Source organism: Nannobrachium achirus, assembly GCF_963921795.1.
Source record: "Nannobrachium achirus genome assembly, chromosome: 22".
Taxonomy (NCBI): Eukaryota; Metazoa; Chordata; class Actinopteri; order Myctophiformes; family Myctophidae; genus Nannobrachium; species Nannobrachium achirus.
This window is the reverse complement of record NC_137829.1, coordinates 38,396,092-38,417,324: the sequence shown is the minus strand read 5'-3', so window position 1 is coordinate 38,417,324 and position 21,233 is coordinate 38,396,092. Positions and strand designations below refer to the sequence as shown.

Sequence of the window (21,233 nt, the reverse complement as noted above, 5' to 3'; positions counted from 1 at the left end):
GAAAAAAAGCTAATCTACAAGCTCAAAATGTGTCCCACCATGACACGTTGTGAGCTTGTAGATCTGCTACTTCAATAGGGCTTAAAGGGGTCATTTCACTTGAAAACATTTCTGGGTTCACTTATGCTTTTTTGTGCACGCCACCCAGACAGTGGTCTCTGCGTTCTCCAAAAATCGGGAACGGCATCGAACCCAGGAATGTGGCATCTGTCTGGCACTATGACTGATACATAAACACACACTTCAACACAAAGTATGGATACAAACAGTACAGATCATCAGGGGTGGAAAAAGTAAAACTTTTTTTTTTTAACTAGTAAGTTAAGTATATGTATCAATACTGCAATGCAGTAATACTCTCTTACAAGTAAAAGTCCAGAATTCTAAATTTACTTGAATAAAAGTACAAATGTATTGGTATCAAAATGTACTTAAATTACAAAAGTAAAAGTACTCATGAGTGTCCCATTTCAGTTTTCAAATGTATAAAATGTATACAGATCCTTTAAAATATCTACAAGTACAAACTCACAATGCATCACATCACATCACGACGCATTGTGAACTAAGTAGATCATCTATTTTCAAATGGCCGAAATGTGCTGAAAGTACAATGTGTGATGTCATCAAGTTGTACAATACAAACCCCCAAATCAATCCTCCAGTTCTAGGCAACACAGAAGGGGGGGGAACTTTTTTTCTATTTCCACACAACTCCTCTAAGGTATATTAATGACATATTTCAATATTGAAAATGGGTGGTCTTCCTCTTTAAGTACAGTACTCGAGTACATTGTACATAGTTACAGGTGTGTCGTTTTAACTCTTCGGTATTTACTGCTCTTTTCCTGAAGATTTCCAGCAAAAGCATTTTTTCTTTCACTGTTTTGCCTCTCTAATTTTTATGGAGAATGGAGTATATTTTTGCAGAAACTCGCAAATGGAAAGCAGAATCCACCTTCATAGGTAGATTTAAGAAGGTCATAAAAATAGCTGATCTACAAGCTCAATGTTCTGCAAATCCCCTGCAAATCTACTGTCTTGCCAATGGCAGGACGTGTGAGGTTTTGAAATGGCACATCTGTAGTAGGGCATTAACGACTTGTGATTTTTGCAAGTCGACTCGACTCAGTAAAAAGTTGAGTTGAAGTCGACTTTATCGTTTGGTGACGTCATCACATCACACACGACCCCCCCCCCCCCCCCCCCATTAGTTAATGTGAAACATTGTTTTCTCACTCAACTGTAAACAAACCGTGTATAGAGAGGGTATCTTCACATTTCTAAAGTGCCAATTTAAGGACCTTTTAATACCTCTAAAATGACAAATTAAACATTGTCCAAATTGTCAAATATATCGAGGCAGAAATTGTGAAAATAGCCGATCTACATGCTCACAACGCCTCGCATCGCGAGGCGTTGTGAGCATGTAGATCTGCTATTTTCACAATAGAACCATGTTATACCAAATGTAATGTAGCACTGTAATATTGGATCATTCCGTCCTTGACAATAAGCAATCCTACTGTTTGAATGCTGTACAGATGCACACATGGAGCAAAAATAATGATAGAAGAAAATACAAATGATTTTTTTTTTTTTTCAACTTCAACTTTCGACTTTCTCTGTTGGGAGTCGACTTGTGTAATGAAGTCGACTTGTCGACTTTTTCGTTAATGCCCTAGTTTACACCACTGCAGATCATGCAGATGAACCTAACGGATGGATAGTTGGATAACAAACAGTAACAGATCATGCAGATGAACCTAACGGATGGATAGTTGGATAACAAACAGTAACAGATCATGCAGATGAACCTTACGGATGGATAGTTGGATAACAAACAGTAACAGATCATGCAGATGAACCTAACGGATGGATAGTTGGATAACAAACAGTAACAGATCATGCAGATGAACCTAACGGATGGATAGTTGGATACAAACAGTAACAGATCATGCAGATGAACCTAACGGATGGATAGTTGGATACAAACAGTAACAGATCATGCAGATGAACCTAACGGATGGATAGTTGGATAACAAACAGTAACAGATCATGCAGATGAACCTAACGGATGGATAGTTGGATAACAAACAGTAACAGATCATGCAGATGAACCTAACGGATGGATAGTTGGATACAAACAGTAACAGATCATGCAGATGAACCTAACGGATGGATAGTTGGATACAAACAGTAACAGATCATGCAGATGAACCTAACGGATGGATAGTTGGATAACAAACAGTAACAGATCATGCAGATGAACCTAACGGATGGATAGTTGGATACAAACAGTAACAGATCATGCAGATGAACCTAACGGATGGATAGTTGGATAACAAACAGTAACAGATCATGCAGATGAACCTAACGGATGGATAGTTGGATAACAAACAGTAACAGATCATGCAGATGAACCTAACGGATGGATAGTTGGATACAAACAGTAACAGATCATGCAGATGAACCTAACGGATGGATAGTTGGATAACAAACAGTAACAGATCATGCAGACACACACACACTCACTGGGAGGAAGTGGCTCATCGACCCGCTGGTATCTGTGGATGTCATGGCGCACTGAGGGCAGTGAGCGCACCGGGTGACCGTTGACCTGGGACCCTGGGTACACAATTGGAAAACAAGAGGGTTCTTTTTAGATAAATAAATACAGCATTTTCAAGGATATCTAAACGATATCCGATCTGAAAGCTTGGCTGGTTTGCAGCCAGAGGCTATGGCTTTTTGGGAGTCCTTGGAATGGAAAAGTCTGGGAATCCCCCTTTTTTTAAATTCAAGTCTTTCCTTGAATTAATGGTTTAAGACAGGGGTCTTCAAAGTTTTTCAGGCCAAGAAGAACTTTTTCATAGATTCTATTATATAGTTTCATTATTTTAAATCATGTAAATGTGTGTTTTCGGACATTTAACCTCTTAAACCGTCAATACTACATAAAATGGACTTTCACCCTGTACTTAATCTGCTCTTTTCCTCCTCTACGCCAAACCTCTTTGCCAAAAATAGCTGATCTACAGATCGGCTATTTTAGGCTAAAGTTCTCAGAATATGGATGCTGGTTCAAGTGGTTAATGTAAAAAAGAGGAAACCCCCTGTAGTAACTCTGAGGACCCCCTAGGAAACCCGGACCCCTGTTGAAGACCCCTGGTTCAAGAGATTTCATGCCCTTTGGATTGAGTTTTATATTGTAAAATACACCCACAATTAAACAGCTTTTAGCTTTTTTTTTTGTAGATGGACAGCAGTAACACAAGGGTCTCCTAGGGGGTCCTCAGAGTTACTATAGGGGGTCCTCCAAATCTTTGTGTGATAGAAACCTTTTTTCTCCTTTTTGAACCCTAGCGTCCATATTTTGAGAACTTTAGCCAAAATAGCAGATCTACAAGCTCACAACGCCTTGCGTTGTGAGCTTGTTGAGAGTGAAAGGGTTAAGTTTATTAACACATCTACTGCCTTTTAATCTGCTTGGTGCTTGGTGCCTTGGTGCCGCGTCGCTTTCTCCGTAGGCCGCCGCTATTATTTTGAAGGGCCGGAAGGGGGTTGTTTTAGTTTTTTTGGATTATTACTTGACGGCAACGATTACGTCATCTAGTCACATGACAAGTGTGGGTCCAGAAGAGAAACATGGCTGCGCTCAGCTGAGTCTATTGTGTACAGTATGCAGACCACCCTTTGTATAAAAATGTCTCTTTTGAGTAAATGAAGTCTCTTTATGGGCCTCTCAATGGATTTACTATGGAGGACGTTCACTTAGCGTGCACGCCCGATGTGCGTTGTAAACAAATCGCGGACATTACCGATGCGGGCGGGACCGGAGCGACGTACTGTAAGTAATTATACCTTTACTGTAAATACAGTAAGATTGACAGTCCTCACCGTCAACGGCACCATGATTTTAACCCTTTCAATGGCGGTGAGGATTGTCAACGGCAGCAGAACTGTTAAAGGAGTGGTGACACCGGCCGAAATTTAACATTATGGTACAGTAGGTCACGTGGTCTTTGTTGAAACGGTTTGGAAAGGGGGTGGAGCTCAAAGTATGCAGTACAATCAACAGCCTATTCTCTGACTCACTGGGGGCTCTGTGTTGCTGCCGACACGCCCATACAGCTACTGTAGCTGTATGGGCGTGTCGGCAGCATCATTTGATTGGATAATTTAACATGGGGGTACATGACATCATACCAAAAAAATGCTAATTTGATAGCCATAATTAGCTGTTTTGGCCGTGTCACGCCCCCTTTAAGTACCGTATCGACGGTTCAAGTGGTAAAATATCACAAATTGACATGAATCCAAAATACACTGATGATCGTGCTGTCAAACAATTAAACTATATATGGAATCTATGAAAAGGTTGTGGGGGGTCCCTGCTTCATCTCTCTCTCAACTAAGGGGTCCTTGGCCTGAAATCGTTGAAGACCCCTGGCAATAACAAATAAGTCTTCTTCCAGTTTGCATACCTTCCTCTCCATCTGTCTCTGTGGTAGCGCCGGCCTCTGAATCCGAACCCGCTGCCTCCAGCTTCTTTGACTCCTCCCTTTCCTGGTCCTCGGCCACGCCTCCCGCTGCCTGCAGACTGTGCCTCCGCACGGCCAGCGCCTCCCCTGGCTCCTGCCCACTGGACGGCGGCAGAGATGCTCGCCGTTCCTCGCTGGCCGCGACGGCTTGCCCGCCCCCTTCGTCAGCCACGTCCTGATTGGTTGGTGGGGTGCCCGCGATGGCCCTTCCTCCCGGGTGGATCACGGTCTCCGCCCCCTCCTCTGCTTCCTGTCAAACAAAGTGACACAGGAGGTGAATATTTATTTAAAGGAGTGTTAATAAATACATATCATATAGTGTAGCAAAGTCCTGACCCCACTCGTTCATCCCCTGGGTCGCCGAAGTTTTTGTCTGTGGAGAATAACACTGGGTTGTCTTAAAATCGTCTCATATAAGCATTGCGGTCCAAAAATACGGCCGAGTGGCACGTGTCGCGTGTTGCGTGTCGCGGACCACCTCCGAGGACCCCTGGAGGTAACGTATCGCAGAGGTCCGGGGACCCCCTGGCGGCGCCGCACTGCACCCTGTGTAGCCGGGAAAATTACCCCTCTAACTGGATGGCTAACGGACGGCGCCTGGGGACCACCTCTCCGGGGGACCACCGGACGGACGCAAATGTGGTCGCACCGCCTGGTGGAGGACCACCGCCACTGCAGCCCCCTGCGGATAGGAGTGGAACGGCGGCTGCCCCGTGCCCCTGGTTCTCTCTGTATATTTGCATATCCCCGTGTTATATCGCCAGGGATACCAGGAGGTGGTCCACGGCACGCGTGCCACTCGTCGGATGCGAGTGGAGCGGCGAAGGCCCCATGCCGCTGGTTCTCTCTCTCTATATCCCCATGTCCCCGTGTTCGAAGATCCTTCCCCACACCCATTCGAAGGTCCTTTCCCACGCCCATTTGCAGATCTGCGCAGCTGCGCAGAATCTGTCAAAGATTCTGCCTCGAATTACCCATACTTGTTTTAAAAGATTTGTGAACAGAATCATTCTACCCTTTTCCAACTGTCTTTATTAAAAAACAACTTGTAGTTACAGTAGCAAATAGGGCTTACCGTCCTTCCAAATTAAGGAACAAAGTAAACATCAGAGCCTCGCTCAGAGAACACTGTTTGACATTAATCAGTGAATGCCACCCTTTATTCAAAATCTACAAAACTGGTGCCAGCCATTTTGCTTAATTTTGCCTTTTTATGGGGGCCAAAATCATATTTTGTACTTAAATTACATATATAAATCTATGCTTCTATCGAAAGCCACACTACCCCTCTTACAAAGGAAAACATGTATATTTATATATATATATATCCTATCATTAGATTTGGGCTTCAATAGAACATGTGTAAGATGTCTTGATCATCATCATATGTGTGTGCTGTGATGGGCCCTGTGTGCAATCTGGAGTGCAATACCATTTGAAAACCACCAGAGGGTGGTCTCCTACTATCTGATCAACTAACAGAAGAAGGAAGAAGACGTCCATCTTTTTTTTGGTTTGGGCCTGTTGTTTACATTTTGGCCAGGCCTTTTAGCTAGCATGCTACACACTTCGGAACCCTGGCGATCGTGATCAAGGATAGGTAGAGAAGAATGGATGGCACCGCTGGAATCCTGAGAATTTTCTGCGTTTTTTGAGTACTTATAGTTCGTCAGGGATGCACGGGAAAGTGTATAAACGAACGTTTTAGATAACATTTAAACGGCCGGAACCAATCTTCGGCTATACCGATTTTCCGCTGGACTGTGTTACACTGGTGCTACAGTCAAATCGGCCGTATCGCTCAGGTCACGGAGGCATATGGCCAACTTCTAGAGCGATTTTTTTGAAATTACAATTATGAAAAAATGATAAAACTTTTGATTAATTAAAAAGACGTAAAAGACGTTTATGGCACCGAGGTCCAAAGACGTATAAGACGTTTATGGCGTTCAGTGAGTTAACGAGTGCGACCTCCGCTAATTCAGAAAGCAGGCGCAGGGTATTATAGCTACAAAAACAAAGTTCACAGCCACACAAGTTCTATAATATTAGGATAAGTTACTGTGTGGACAGCTTCAACGATGTCCCCGACGGCAGTGCACGCACAAACACACTGCACGCACACTCAAGTTTCGCAGCAGAGGAGGGGATATGATCATGCGATAGCAGCGCTGCCCAGAGCCGCCTCTGAGGCTACGTCCAGCAGACAGTACGAGACGCGTACGAGACATGGGAATGGATGGGGTTAATGTTGCATCTGTCTCGTACTGTCTGGCCGCACCCTCAGAGGGAGTTTGTGAGAGGCGTCTTGTTATCACAGAAGTTACGAGTGCAGCTTCAAAGCCCAGGCCCGACCCAAAGCCCGACAGATACGTGAAGATTCGTGCTAAATCTTTATGCTCTGGCACTGCACACATTGACATCAAAGGGGGCTTGAGCTCCTGCCCTTTTATCCGTCTGTAAAAAGTGCCCTCTCCAGACCATGAATACAGTTTTTATTATGGTGAAGAAAATGCAAATGCCTCCTTTCCATGCCATACCTGAAGGCAGCATTCAAGAGAATTGCCTTGTCCAAACTTTCCTGAACTTGAATGCAGCATCTTATGTTTACAGTGTAGAAATCCATGCCGTTACACCACATCTCCAGTATTGACTTGATTATGCTTAGTTCAGTGTGGTATCAAGTACCGAAAATAGCCGACCTCCTAGCTCACAACGCGTCGCAGCGCGACGGGTTGTGAGCTTGGAAGTCTGCTATTTTCGGTATTTTTCCACCAAAAGGCCCTTTTAGAAATTTCAGCCCCTGCCTCTCTAACATTCTCTGCATGTCCCTGGTAGGTGCAGCATAACGGTAGCCTCGCGTAGCCAGGCTTACTCATCTGCGAAGAGAAAAGCCTGGTTACGACCATAGGCTGATACGGCTGGCATAGAACGGTGCTACTTCCCCTGGAGAATTTCACTTGAAGTCTGCAACGCATGACGTAACTTCCGCTAACCGCAGCACTTCCGGTGTCTACAGGTTCATGCCATTCACATCGCATATTGTGGCCAGGGTGGCATAACAGTGCAAAGAAAGTGACGTGATCTCACCACAGCGGTGGTCATGGCGATGGGACAGCTCTCGGACGAGGAGAAGGCCGTCTGCGGGGCGGTGGCCATGGAGCAGGTGTCCATCTCCGAGGAGGCGTCGTCCGCCTGGCCCCCTCGCCCCTCCTTGCCCCGCCCCGCCTCCTCGCCCTCGGGCAAGGCAGCGTGGGAGACGGCCTCTATGAACGGAGCCTCCTCCACCTCAGAGAACACCTCCGGCTCAGAGACCTCCTCAGAGTCCGCCGCCAACGCAGTGTCAGGAGCCGCCTAGAGTTGTAGTTACAGCGGTGTTAATTTTGACAGCTCTGACATCACTGTGATGTCAGGGGAACCACACTAACAGAATACCTTTTATGCCCTTATATGGAGATCCCTGATTTCATCAATATTAAGTCCTAATTAATATGTAACGGGAATGCCCCTGTATGGAGGAAGACAGCTCATATCTGTGTGGCTGGTTCTACAGACAGGGATCTCCATATATGGGCATAAAAGGGATTTTATGTATGATGATGTCAGATGTCATAGGACTTTCACATAACGAATAACTGAGTAAGCATGTTTGGGGTCTCACCTGCATCGGATCTCCATATACAGTATGGGTACCAGGGGTCTCTATATATGGGTAACTGGTCCGATATACATCACTGGCCAGATGGCCTTGTCACCCTTAGGCGTCTTACTGGTAGTTATAGTCATAATGGTGCGTTATAAATAAAATGTATTATTATTAAACCGTAGTAAATTATTAGTAAATTGTAATAAGTACCTGTGTTTCAGGGTGGTGTTCCCCGGCCCCTCGTCCCCCTCCTCCTCCTCCTCCTCCTCCACCCTGCTCCTCCATCATCACCTCCATGGCGGAGGCCTCCGCCAGTCTCTCCGCCTCCTGCTGGAGGTCGGGGAAAGGGTCCTCCTCCTCGATGCTCCCGTTGAGCAGCAGCAGCGGCGAGCCCGGCATGGGCGGCAGGTCCAGCATCACCGAGCGCTCCTCGTCCTCGTCCGAGTCGATGTGCAGCATGGCGCTGAGCCGCGTGTGCGTCGGGAAGCTGGAGTGCAACCAAATGTTATTACAGTTAACTAAAACAAACCAAATAATGAAAACTAACATTTTAAAATACATTTTAACCCATTTAGAACGGGTACACATTATTGTGTATAATTATTTTATGCTTTAACTATTGAAAAATAGCAGATATACAAGCTCACAGCGGTGCCGCGCTGCGAACTTGTAGATCTGCTATTTTGGAAAAATCGTGAAAATTAGAATTTTGACCCGATTCTATAAGTGTCTTTTGAATCCTTCTAAGATTGTTTTGAAAAACCCATGTTTCTATGTCAGCAATCTGGCCAGCCATCGTCAAAGAAAAGGTCCTTTTCACTTAAATGGAGCTCAGTTAGTCTGTTCTTGAGAGACTACTATGTCAGTGGTTCTCAAACCTTTTCATGTGAAGGACCCCCAAAATGATATTTATTTGGCTACGGACCCCCATCTCAAAATATTTAGTTCCAGGGACCACCCAGAAGCAAAATTTGTGTTACAAACGGTGCCGCGCTGCGAGCTTGTATATCTGCTATTTTTCACTGGTTAAAGCATTCAATAATTCTTTAACTAAACTAAACTAAACTACCGCTGTTTTCTGTTGAGATTGGCACATTTCACCCAGGTTTTTTCATCTCACTCAAGTCACTTTGTCTGCTGACCTCACTCAGCAACTAAATAAACAAAAATAAAAATAAAACAATTCACAGGAGGCTAGCAGTGATCACCCCATGATGTGCACTGCAATGTAGTTTCAAATGCACTACATTGCAGGCGCTTTTTGAGAGCAAAATAATAAGAAGACACGTGTGACATGTGTGATCTGGGCAGCTTGCCCAAGGAAATGTGTCAAGCTCAATAGGGAATAACGGTAAATAAAAATTATAATAAAAAATAAATCAAACGATAACTAACAAAATGCCTTTAGATGTATTTTTTCTCGTTACTAACAGTCACTGAATAGATATTTTTAAAATGTAATCTTTGTTGATTTTTTATACACAATAGGCCTACTTACTCAGACCTTTGAATCCTGCACCTGACAAATAACCCAAAGTATGAAAAAAAAGTAAAACTAACACTAAAACGAATAAAAACAAAACTAAAACTAAGCGTTGTCACAAATATAAAAATGAATAAAAACTAACAAAAGTCAAAACTAACTAAAACTTTATTTTATTAACTTTATTACATTGCAACTGATATGGATCTTCCTGGGTCTGAAATAAAAATTGAATTGAAATCCCCAAAAATCCAAAACTGTTATAACCTTGAGTGCAGCTTCGGCGTGGCGGCGCCAAACGGCCGGTCCCCGGGGCCCTTGGGGGCCTCGATGGCGTCCAGGCCCTCGCTGAGCGACCTCTGGAGCGACTCGGGACACGACGACGGGCCTCTGTACTCCAGGATGCCGCCCTCGGCCCCGCAGGGGTCCTTCTCGGGGAAGGCCATGGCGCCGCCTTCCCATGGACTCCCGTGGGAACACTGGGAGCCGGTGGGGGAGTGGATCACCACCCCCGGCAGAGGGTGAGGAATGTCCTCGTCGTCAGAGGGAGTCCCCGGAGCTCCGTTCAGCGACGAGAGGCCGATGATGGACTCGGGAGAAGCGCCTGGAAAGAGTATTAACGTTAACGTCACTGCTTTCAAGACTGTAATTTGGGAATGTTATTGCTTTTGTACTTGTTTAGATTAGAGCTTCATGCACGTCCTTTTTTCAATTGATTTTTTTTTTCTAAAGGTAGATACTTGTATAGAAAGGCAGATATTTGTGTTGCACAGGGACTGGGGTCACAACTTAGCCTTGGCTATAAACCCCATATACTGTACAAAACAACGGTTTAATGTTTTTTATAATATATTTTATATATTGCTTTTTGTGTTGTCCCTGCCAAAGAAACATATACAAATGAATACAAAATATTCAAGATTAAGTTTGTATCGTTACATTTTGTGTACAAGTGCAATTCAGCGGCAACAGTAAAACAATATCAAAGATATTAAAAACAATATCAAAGACATTAATAAAGAATAGCAGTGATAATAAACAGACCACTGAAGAATAGCAGCAGTAGAAAGAAGAGGATAAAAACAGTATATTCATTGCAATGGAACACTTGCGATATATAGAGATTGTTATTAATGTAGAGCAGCGGTTTTCAAAGTGGGTGACGGGGCACCCTGGGGTGCCGCGACGGCAGTCCAGGGGTGCCGCGAGATAATTTGATAATATTTGGAATTTATGTGGACACTTATTAATATTTAGTATCATTTTAAACTTGAAGTACAAAGTTATTTTCAGTCAGTTCTAACTAAAATGGCTTTTATCTCGATGTTTTCCTCGCAACATAATCACTAAAATATCGCCACTGTCGGGCAGAAACCTTGTATCTCCAAGTTTCAAATGTGTACGTCTTTTGCCCTGCTTCATCATACAAGACTGTCGCACAAAACTAGTGAAAACAGACGATCTACAACCACACTTTTGTGTGCTTGTAGATCTGCTGTTTTCACTTGTTTAGTACATTTTATAGATGATAAATACAAAACAAACGGTTTTGGACACACAAGGTTTCCACAAGACAACGACAATATGCTATATACTGTATAAATCCCTGCAAGGCCCGAATTAATTTCTACTGGCCAAAACATTTAAAAAAAAAATCAGATGGTGTTGTAGGAGTCCTAATCACGGGAAAATGTAATTTTAAAAAATTAATAATGTTTTTGTAAGGTTTTATAGCCATAAATCATAAATCATGCTCTAATTTGCATGTCAGTCTCTGTGGGGGGTATTTATATGCAAATATCGTGGCCAATGGCATTGTAATACTAAACAATAGGATTTAATGGTGATGTTAATGTGAAAAAAGAACAGGAAAACTAATTATAACATTTTTTTAAAAATGATTTAAAAAATGTTGCCAAAAAGCAACGCTGGGCCTTGCAGGGATAAGGTGCTGGGAGTGAAAATTATAATGTAGGGGTGCCTCGGATTAAAAAAATATTCATGGGGTGCCCCGAGACAAAAAAGTTTGGGAACCCCTGCTGTAGAGAACTCTCACCATCTGGCCCCGTTGAAGTAAGCTCCACCTTGAATGTCATCTGACCACTCACGTGCTCCGTGGGCAGGCGGCGACACAAAGAGAAGTTCACCGGTTGGATGCTGCAGAAAACCAAATATCGATTAAAATATCAACCTATCAACCATGTCAATAAAGGCTTAACATTTCCAAACGTTTAAAAAAGTCATGAAAAGGTGCAAATGGGCATGTGTGAGGGAGTTGCGACATGATCCAATTTTATTGTTTTACTGTACAATTTATGGTTCAAGAGTTATCGGCCAAAACCTGAATCAGCCTGTTACAGTGCCACTATGAGGCTAATGCATACTAGACGTAAAAAAATATGAACAACCCTATGCTATTGGTTTCTACAGACCGTGAATGAAGTGTATTTTTCAGTGATTAATGCTATTGGCTGCAATCGTAGCAAGGTTGGGTCTTCACTTGTCCAAACCAGTAGAACAGGGGTCTTCAACAGGAGGTCTGGGACCCCTAGGGGGTCCTCAGAGTTACTACAGGGGGATCCTCCAAGTCTTTGTGTGATAGAAACTTTTTTTCCTCCTTTTTTTATATTAACTATAAATAACTTTAGCCAAAAAATAGCACATCTACAAGCTTACAACGCCTCGCAGTGCGAGGGGTTGTGAGCTTGTAGATCGGCTATTTTAGGCAAATGGGTTTGGTGTAGAGTGGAAAAAGAGCAGTCTAAGTACAGAGTGAAAGGTAAGGTTATTAAGTATTGACGGTTCAAGTGGTTAAATATCTGAAAACACTAATTGACATGAATCCAATTTCCCCCTTGGGATAATAAAGGTATCTATCTATCTATCACAGTGGATTGTGCTGTCAAACAATGAAACTATGGAATCTATGAAAAGGTTGTGGGGGTCCCTGCTTCATCTCTCTCTCAAACAAGGGGTCCTTGGCCTGAAAACGTTGAAGACCCCTGCTCTAGAATCATATCCAACCCTGAAATGAGTGTGAAAGATTTGGGGCAGAAGTTCTTCCTTGGCCTACTGGTGTGCCAATCGGTCCAGCTGTGTCCGAGATTATTGTTCACAGACAAAACCACGTACGCGTGCCTGCACACACTATGTTACCTACCCAGGTATTTTTTCGATAAGCCGCTGCACAGGGATGGTCAGCTGACCCAGGAAGCGTTTGATGATTGGCCGACTTTTGGCGAACTTGTCCTTTACCTCGATGTACAAGATGTCCGTCATCAGAGCTACAAATGTATATTTCTGAGGAAAGAGGAACGATACAGTGACGTAGTACAGTACATTCTCATTGTGCACCTGACCACATTGCTACATCTCTCTGATGTTTGAACCACTTTAACTATTATTGCGACCGTCAGGTCGCAGTTACTACCAAAACCTCCACCGGCTGTCTGTTAGTCAGTCTGTCAGTCTGTCCGTCGTGTCACACTTTTCCCCAACTCATATCTCCGCCACCGTTGCCCCAATCCATGCCAAACTTTGCACACACACTCCTTGCCTGCCAAACCACAACCTCCACCCCACCAGGGACCCCCCGAGCTCCAGGGACCCCCAGGGACCCCCTTCTGCCGCCACCAAAAAGTGCAAAAATGACCAAATGACCACCCAAACGGGGCTGTTCACGGGGAATTCCCAGGGACCACCGACTCCTGGTGCTCCAGCATGGATGCCCCTAGTGGAGGACCCCCGCCACTGCAGCGCACATAAAATGCTGTAACTTGGGCTAGGAGCGACCGGGAGAGCCGGGGCCGGTACCCACGCGTCCGCCTCTGCGGCGCCAAGAGAGCCATCAACATGAATCTGTCCCATTTCTTTCAAAAAACATTTTTGGACACTGCTCCTACAGATTTTGCCCTAAAATCATGCAAATCGGTACATAGTATGTCTACACTCATGTCATCAACATGGATCTGTCCCATATAGCGCCACCATCTGGCCAATTTTTTCAAACACATTTTTGGACACTGCTCCTACACATTTTGCCCTAAAATCACACTGCGACCTGACGGTCGCTTATCTCCCGATTAGGGAGTCTTACTGGTTTTATACTTATACTTATACTGTCTGTTCAAAAATAGCAAATATACAAGCTCATAGTGCATCAGTTCGTGTCACGCTATGAGCTTGTAGATCTTCTATTTTTGAAGAATAGTTAACTCAAATCTTTATTGCTTCTGGGGGTCCCTGGGACAGAACATTTTCAGATGAGAGTCGGCGGCCAAATACTTTTCAGTAAGACAGGTCTCTATGTCTCTTCAGCTCCTTAGTAAACAAAAAATAAATTTCACTAATTTCATCCAAACACGAGAGAGAACTCATACTGTACATAGGATACAGAATAAACAAGTGAAATTGGAATTGATGAAAAAAATAAGTGAGCAGACAAAATTGCTACTGTAACACATGCTGGTAAACATTAACATTAACATGAATTATTATTAACGAACGCCTTTAAACTAGGCCTGTGTGTGTTTGCGCAATTGACTTCACTAAACCCTCTAGAAAAATGTGATCATGCGATCGCATAATATATGTAATCAGTCAAATGGCACAGATTATGCGGGGGTACATTTATTAAAAAGGGTGCATAATCGCATATTTCCGCACAAACTTCCTGCATATTTTCAACTTTTCGCATATTTCACATTTTCCGTAACTTCACGCATATTTCAATTCATTAAATCACATAAAACCCTGTATATTTCGTATTTTCAACTTTCCGCATATTTCGCAACTTCCCCTCATCATATTTCATTGCAAAATCAAGGATTTTAGCCCACATTTTTCTGGAGGGTCTAGTTGACTTTTAGATATTTGTGCATGCAGGCGTGTGTGTGTGAGTGTGCATATTTCCAGGCGTCCTCACCTCTCCGTGCCAGACGGGGTTGGTGGTGTTAGCGATGATGGCGGAGCGTCGCTCCTGGCCGTGGTGGCTGAACGTTGGGAAGACGCTCCTCTTCCCAGGGTGGATGGACATCTTCAGGTAGGGGTCAGGGTTGAAGAACATGCCCTTCTTCAGCCCAATGGCTCGAAGGTCTGCCGAGCAAAGCAGTCAAAACGTTGGAGCTAGTGTTGATTTTTTTTATTTTAATGTATGTTTTAGTCATAGTCTTTTGGATGAAATTGAATTTAGTTTTGGTCCTATTTTAGTAAACTGAAATGTCTTCGTTTTAAAGATTTTAGATCTACGGCTGAATTTGTCTACAACAAATGATTGATGGCGTTGATGCCTGATTTTACAGGCATCAACAGGCATTTTATGATCTCACAAATCATCCCGTTGGACGCTTTGACACGTCTGCATTTGACCCTCTCTGGAATATTGTAGTCTACACCCAGTGGTGGAAAAAGTACTAAAAGTATCAGTACTGCAATATAAAAATATTCTGTTACAAGGAAAAGTCCGGAATTCTAAATGTACTTGAGTAAAAGTACAACATATTTGAAAATAGCAGATCTACAAGCCCACAACGTGTCACGATGCGACGTGTTGTGAGCTTGTAGATTGTCTCTTTTCAAATAGCCTAGGTATAAAATAGGGTTAATGTGGTTAATGTGTGTCTTGTAATGTTATAATTTATATCTGCAAAGTAACTAGTAACTAAAGTTTTCAAAAAAATTGTAGTGGCGTAAAAGTACAATATTTGCATCCGAGATGTAGTGTAGTAGAAGTAAACAAACATATTGGAAATTAGCCCTATTCACGGCCCGCCCACTCAGCAAACTTCTCAGCAACTTCCTGGTGCTGACGTCAGTTTAGAAGGGGAAACTATAACAGAAATAGCTGGACTTAAAGCCAACAAATCATTATTTCGAACGGTAAAGTAAATTATAATTTGCTTTGTGCCTTTTACTATCTTGTGTTCTTGATCATGCTAGCCGTATTTTATACTTTACTATTCGGAAATTGCATTAAATTTGCAATTTCTGTGTTAACTCCATGGGCTTTTAGCAGGGTTTTACCCTTCAAAACGTGACTTCAGCAACAGGGGGATGCTGAGTGGGCGGGCCGTGAATAGGGCTAATTGGAAATACTCAAGTAAAGTACAAATACCTCAAAATTGTACTTAAGTACAGTACAGTACTGGCTACACCTGTCTGGCATTCACTCATCCTTGACCAAGTCTCAGGATGTTTGGAGGAGGTCCAAAAAAAAGGGAGAAAAAAAAGACCATGCCGCATTGTACTGGGCTATAGCTATCAACATTACTCCTCTGCCCTGCATTGTACTGGGCTATAAGCTATCAACATTACTCCTCTGCCCTGCATTGTACTGGGCTATAAGCTATCAACATTACTCCTCTGCCCTGCATTGTACTGGGCTATAGCTATCAACATTACTCCTCTGCCCTGCAATGTACTGGGCTATAGCTATCAACATTACTCCTCTGCCCTGCAATGTACTGGGCTATAAGCTATCAACATTACTCCTCTGCCCTGCATTGTACTGGGCTATAGCTATCAACATTACTCCTCTGCCCTGCAATGTACTGGGCTATAAGCTATCAACATTACTCCTCTGCCCTGCAATGTACTGGGCTATAAGCTATCAACATTACTCCTCTGCCCTGCATTGTACTGGGCTATAGCTATCAACATTACTCCTCTGCCCTGGTCGCTCTGAAACTCTGCTCTCCCTGGGAAAGGAGAGAGCTGCTGTCTCAGCTCTGCCCAACGCTCTGTGAAATCAAGCCTGGAAGAAGCTGCTCACTCTGACAAACCTCTCTGCAAAGAATCTAATGCTTTTTATACTATTTATGTTATCCCTGTATAACAGGGGTTCCCAAGCTTTTTTTGTCTCAGGGCACCCCGCACCCCATAAATATTTGTTTTAATCCGAGGCACCCTTACATTACACTTTTCACTCCCAGCACCTTATATTTATAGCATATCGTCGTTGTCGGGTGGAAACCTTGTATGTCCAAAACCGTTTTCTATTTATCATCTATAAAATGTACTAAACTAGTGAAAACAGCAGATCTACAAGCACACGTTTTGTGCGACAGTTTTGATGAAGCAGGGCTTTGCTTTACCTAAAGACGAACACATTTGAAACTTGCAGATACAAGGTTTCTGCCCGACAGTGACGATATTTTAGTGATATTTAGTGAGGAAAACGTTGAGATAATAGCCATTTTGGTTAGAATATTTTTTGGTTAGAATATTTTTTCAAGTGTCCAAATAAATTCCAAATATTATCAAATTATCTCACGGCACCCCTGGACTGCCGTCACGGCACCCCAGGGGCCGTCACCCACTTTGAAAACCCCTGCTGTATAACCAGTGACATTCTGACCACTCCATCCCTATTAGCGCCCCCCCCCTATTCAGGAGACAAATATTCGTCGAAACGTACCAGTGAGCTTGCCGAGCAGCTATTTTCAGCAAAGACATTTTGTTATAGGGTCTGGTTTATATAGTATAAAGTCCGGGGAGTCGACTTAATATATAGGCAGGCAGTGGTGTAAAGTACATTTACTTTACTGTACTTAAGTACAATTTTGAGTTACTTGTATTTTACTTGAGTATTTCCCATGTCTAAAGGCCCATTTCCCACTGGGCGCGATAACGATAAAACATATCGTTTTTCAATTGAAGTGGATGGCAGCGTCCATACTAGGGCTGTCTTCGACACAGGATTTATGAAGTCGATTCGAGTCGCGGGGGTTAATCCGACGCGTCGACGAATCGTTTTATAGTCTACTTTGTGTAAAAAAGAAAAAAAAAAGTGTTGCTTTAAACCACGTCAACATAATAGAATAATACATTAAGAGATGAATTGAATACACAGTGTTTTCGGTGATATCGGTGCGCGAGCACAAATGTTATCTGCATAGCAGTGTACAACCATAGAGTTATAACACACCGTTAAAACAAATAAAACATCTCCGCTGTTTCAACTCTGCCCCGTCTCTCGGCAGCGTGCAGTAGAGATGAGACATTCGCGAACGATTCCGCTCTCTTGAACGGCTCTTTTAAATGAACGATGGGATCCAGTCCGCAGTCGCGGGACACAGAGCACTGACAGAGTAATGAGTCAGTGTCGAGAACGGATTCATTTCAGAAAAGGATCATAAACAGGTGGAGGCACAGCTCCCGCTTGAGCCAGCAGTATGGACGCAAACACAGCGAAACACAATCATTCATCATGGATTACAACACTGGAACAATTCAGAAGCACTTTAATTAGAAAATGTAACTTGTAGCCTACACTTGTGTATGTTAATTTGACTTTAGAAGATTGTTTACTACTTCGTGGACGCGCGTTTGTGCTGTGGCAGGTTATTTAATATGGGATTTTGACAGCGTGCTTCCTCCTCTTAACGGAACACTGTCCCGGCTCTGAATGTTTTAACGAAGCGGCGGTCTGAACCGTTCTGGCCGTTCCGTCTCACTTTCAACCCGACGCTGGTGCGAGACAATAAATAACTGTTCGCCAATTGCTACTTCTCATTGGAAGTACATGACACCACACCAGTCCAGCAGTGCACCGCAGTACTGGCAGTAGTAGGCTAACTGGTGATATAAAAACATATATATTTTCGCTTCGACTCAAACAATTGGCGTCGATTCCCGGGGCTTAAAACGACGCGTCGATTCGTCGATTTTTAGAAGACACCCCTAGTCCATACCACAACGATAAAGCCGTCATAATTGATGTGAACACCGTCCGTCGCCGACATATCGTTATTGTTACCGCGCCCAGTGGGAAATGGCCTTAATACCTGTACTTTTACTTCTACTCCACTACAAATATTCTAAGACTTGAGTTACTAGTTACAGTACTTTGTAGATGTTGATTATTTTTACAAAACAAATAAATAATCTACAAGCTCACAATGCGTCACGATGCTTTTACTCAAGTACATTTTGCCAGACTTTTACTCGTAACAGTATTTCTGCATTGCAGTATTGATACGATTACTTAAGCAAACGTTTGAGTACTTTTTCCACCACTGTATATAGGGGTCCCTTTAAAGAGGTGGTGCCATGATTTTTCCCCCCTCTAAAACATGATTATCAGGTATTATGATTATACTAGGAGGAAGAGTTTTTCCAAAAAAGTATCCACGAGTTTCCAACGCCCCATAGTGCATTGCACAGACGTCTGTACCGAGCTTCCGGCGCCGATTTACAAGCTCACAACGGGTTGCATCTGCGACGCGACGTGAGCTTGTATGTCTGCTGTTAAACCCGTACGTTTGGTCCCGATAGTCTCCAGTAAACTCCCGCGGAAACTTGTGGATACAGAAAGAGTTAAAATTGGGTTTTTATGTGGCCACACCCCCAGTTCATTAAGTATGCATGGATGTCATGGTGGGTGGTGACCCAGCTGAAGTTAGCCACACCCCACAGTGTTGGGTGAATGGTAATTAGGGGAGGAGTTGATTCTGTGATGTAATAAGTATGTGTGTTTTTTAACTGACACTTTTGACCACAAGGTGGCAGCCTCCAAGAGAAAACAAGCAAATACCAAGAGAATACATAATTGCTCATAAAAACCACACCAGGGGGTCTAATGAAGTACTTTCAACCTCCTGACAGATGAAAACAGAAAAAATACAAAATTATGGCACCACCTCTTTAACTGCCATGTGCTGTAAAAAGTGAATATTTCAGATTTCTAGCAGTAATCTTTGCATTATAATAAACATTATAATGAACACAAAATGTACACGTTCCTCTAGTGCCACCATTAGTCCAAAATATCCACCTCTTGCACACAGGATATCTTGAAGACAGCTGAAGGGATTGCCATACAATTTGCTGTGAACCTCCCTGCTCCCCAGAAGAGGATCCCTACAGATTTGTGTGACCTAATACCCTTTACTCTATAGCACCACATTAGGCCCACATTCCCACTTGCACACACAAGATTATGTGCAAATCTAATTGGCAGATTGCATTCACACACGATGAACCAGGGGTCTTCAACAGGGGGTCTGCGACCCCTAGGAGGTCCGGGGGATACTGCAATGGGTCCCCGAAATTGTTTGAGAAAAAAAAAAAAAAAATTAAATTAAAAAAGAAAGTAAAAAAAAATGTAATTTGTCTTTAAATATATACCGGTATATATATATAAAAAACAACATGATTCTGTATCTTTTGAATAGCTTGTATACATAAAACATATCGTTTTTCAATTGAAGTGGATGGCAGCATCCACACCACAACGATATACAAGCTATTCGACGATATACAAGCTATTCAAAAGATACAGAATCATGTTTTTTTATATATTATAATATTTCTTTTCTTTTTTTTTATTGTGCAATTGACAGATTGTTAGTGATAGATTGATAGTATTGATATTGGTTCTCAGTTAATAAGGTATGTTTATAAATGGCAATGCCACTTGTACATGCATATTTAAAATGAAAGCATGAATATATTCATCTATTATTGTAATAGCATAGTATTGAATGCACAATAACATGGTATGTTTATACACATGAAACACAATTTTATACATAAATATACATTACATGTTGTAGCCCCACCCCCACCCTACAAGGCAGGGGGTCCCTACTCCCTACTCCATCTCCCCATCAGTTTGGGGGTCCCTGCCTGGCCTGAAAACGTTGAAGACACCTGACCCAAACTATTTGAGTTCCCTGACCTAAAATATCAACTTTGCGAGACATTTCATCATCTGAAACAGTGGTTCTCAACCTTTTCAGGCAGCGACCCCCCAGAACAATCATAATTTGAACTGGGGACCACTCACCCTGACAAGCACTTGGGATTCATTGTAGTAATTGCATTTAGTTTGAATCAGTTCCACAGATAAATATTGTGAAAAAAGCAAAGCTTGTAGATCAGCATTTTTTTCATAATTTGCCTCTTTCTTGCGTTATATTTTAGCCAATTTGGTATTAACTCAGTCGGTGCCATATTTAAAGTGGGACCTCTTATATTGCCGGTTCGCCAACAAAGGGTTAAAAAAATAGTGTGCACGCTGGTGCACACATTCGTGCACAGATCATACTATGCATGTGCGTGCTTTTCACAGCTTTCAAACAAAAAAATCCGCTTGGAAATCCGTTCAGGCATTCAGGAGATGTTTTCTTCAAATGTAAACAAACATGGCTGCCATGTTTGAAAGATGGGGTTGGTATGGGGGTTAAACATGCAATTTCGCGATCACAATCATGCCTAGTACACTGTTGGAGGTCCAAAAAAAATTTTTTTCAAAAGATTTTTTTCAATTTTTTTTTTTTTTTTTTTTTATAATTTAAAAAAAAAAGACGTTCAGAAGACGTCTGGCAGGGAGGTCCATAGTTAAAAAGACGTTTTTATTATAGAAACGTCTTTTTTGGCAGGGTATGAGTTAAAAAGGTCTTAACTTTCCCACTGCCAGATTATTTATTTATTTATTGGGTCTGGTGCCATCAAAAAGCGGCTTACCTTTGCGACGTTATAGTAGATAGACAGACAGACATTTATTTATTTATTTTTATTTTTTTGGGTTGTGCAATAGTGCACTTTGGTCTGCCAGGCA

The 21,233-nt window shown here is 42.7% G+C and overlaps 1 protein-coding gene across 1 annotated transcript in view; it reads right to left on the bottom strand.

Moving 5' to 3' along the window:
* Nucleotides 1–21,233, bottom strand: part of hecw2a (HECT, C2 and WW domain containing E3 ubiquitin protein ligase 2a) — a gene marked incomplete at its 5' end in the record, with an annotated part of 88,634 nt that overhangs the window by 50,864 nt on the left and 16,537 nt on the right. The window contains 8 exons of the mRNA XM_080752892.1: nt 2,536–2,628; nt 4,488–4,794; nt 7,635–7,898; nt 8,401–8,677; nt 9,941–10,277; nt 11,730–11,830; nt 12,834–12,973; nt 14,598–14,767. Of these exons, the coding sequence (XP_080609018.1) occupies nt 2,536–2,628; nt 4,488–4,794; nt 7,635–7,898; nt 8,401–8,677; nt 9,941–10,277; nt 11,730–11,830; nt 12,834–12,973; nt 14,598–14,767 (1,689 nt within the window). The remainder of the gene's footprint in view (nt 1–2,535; nt 2,629–4,487; nt 4,795–7,634; nt 7,899–8,400; nt 8,678–9,940; nt 10,278–11,729; nt 11,831–12,833; nt 12,974–14,597; nt 14,768–21,233) is intronic.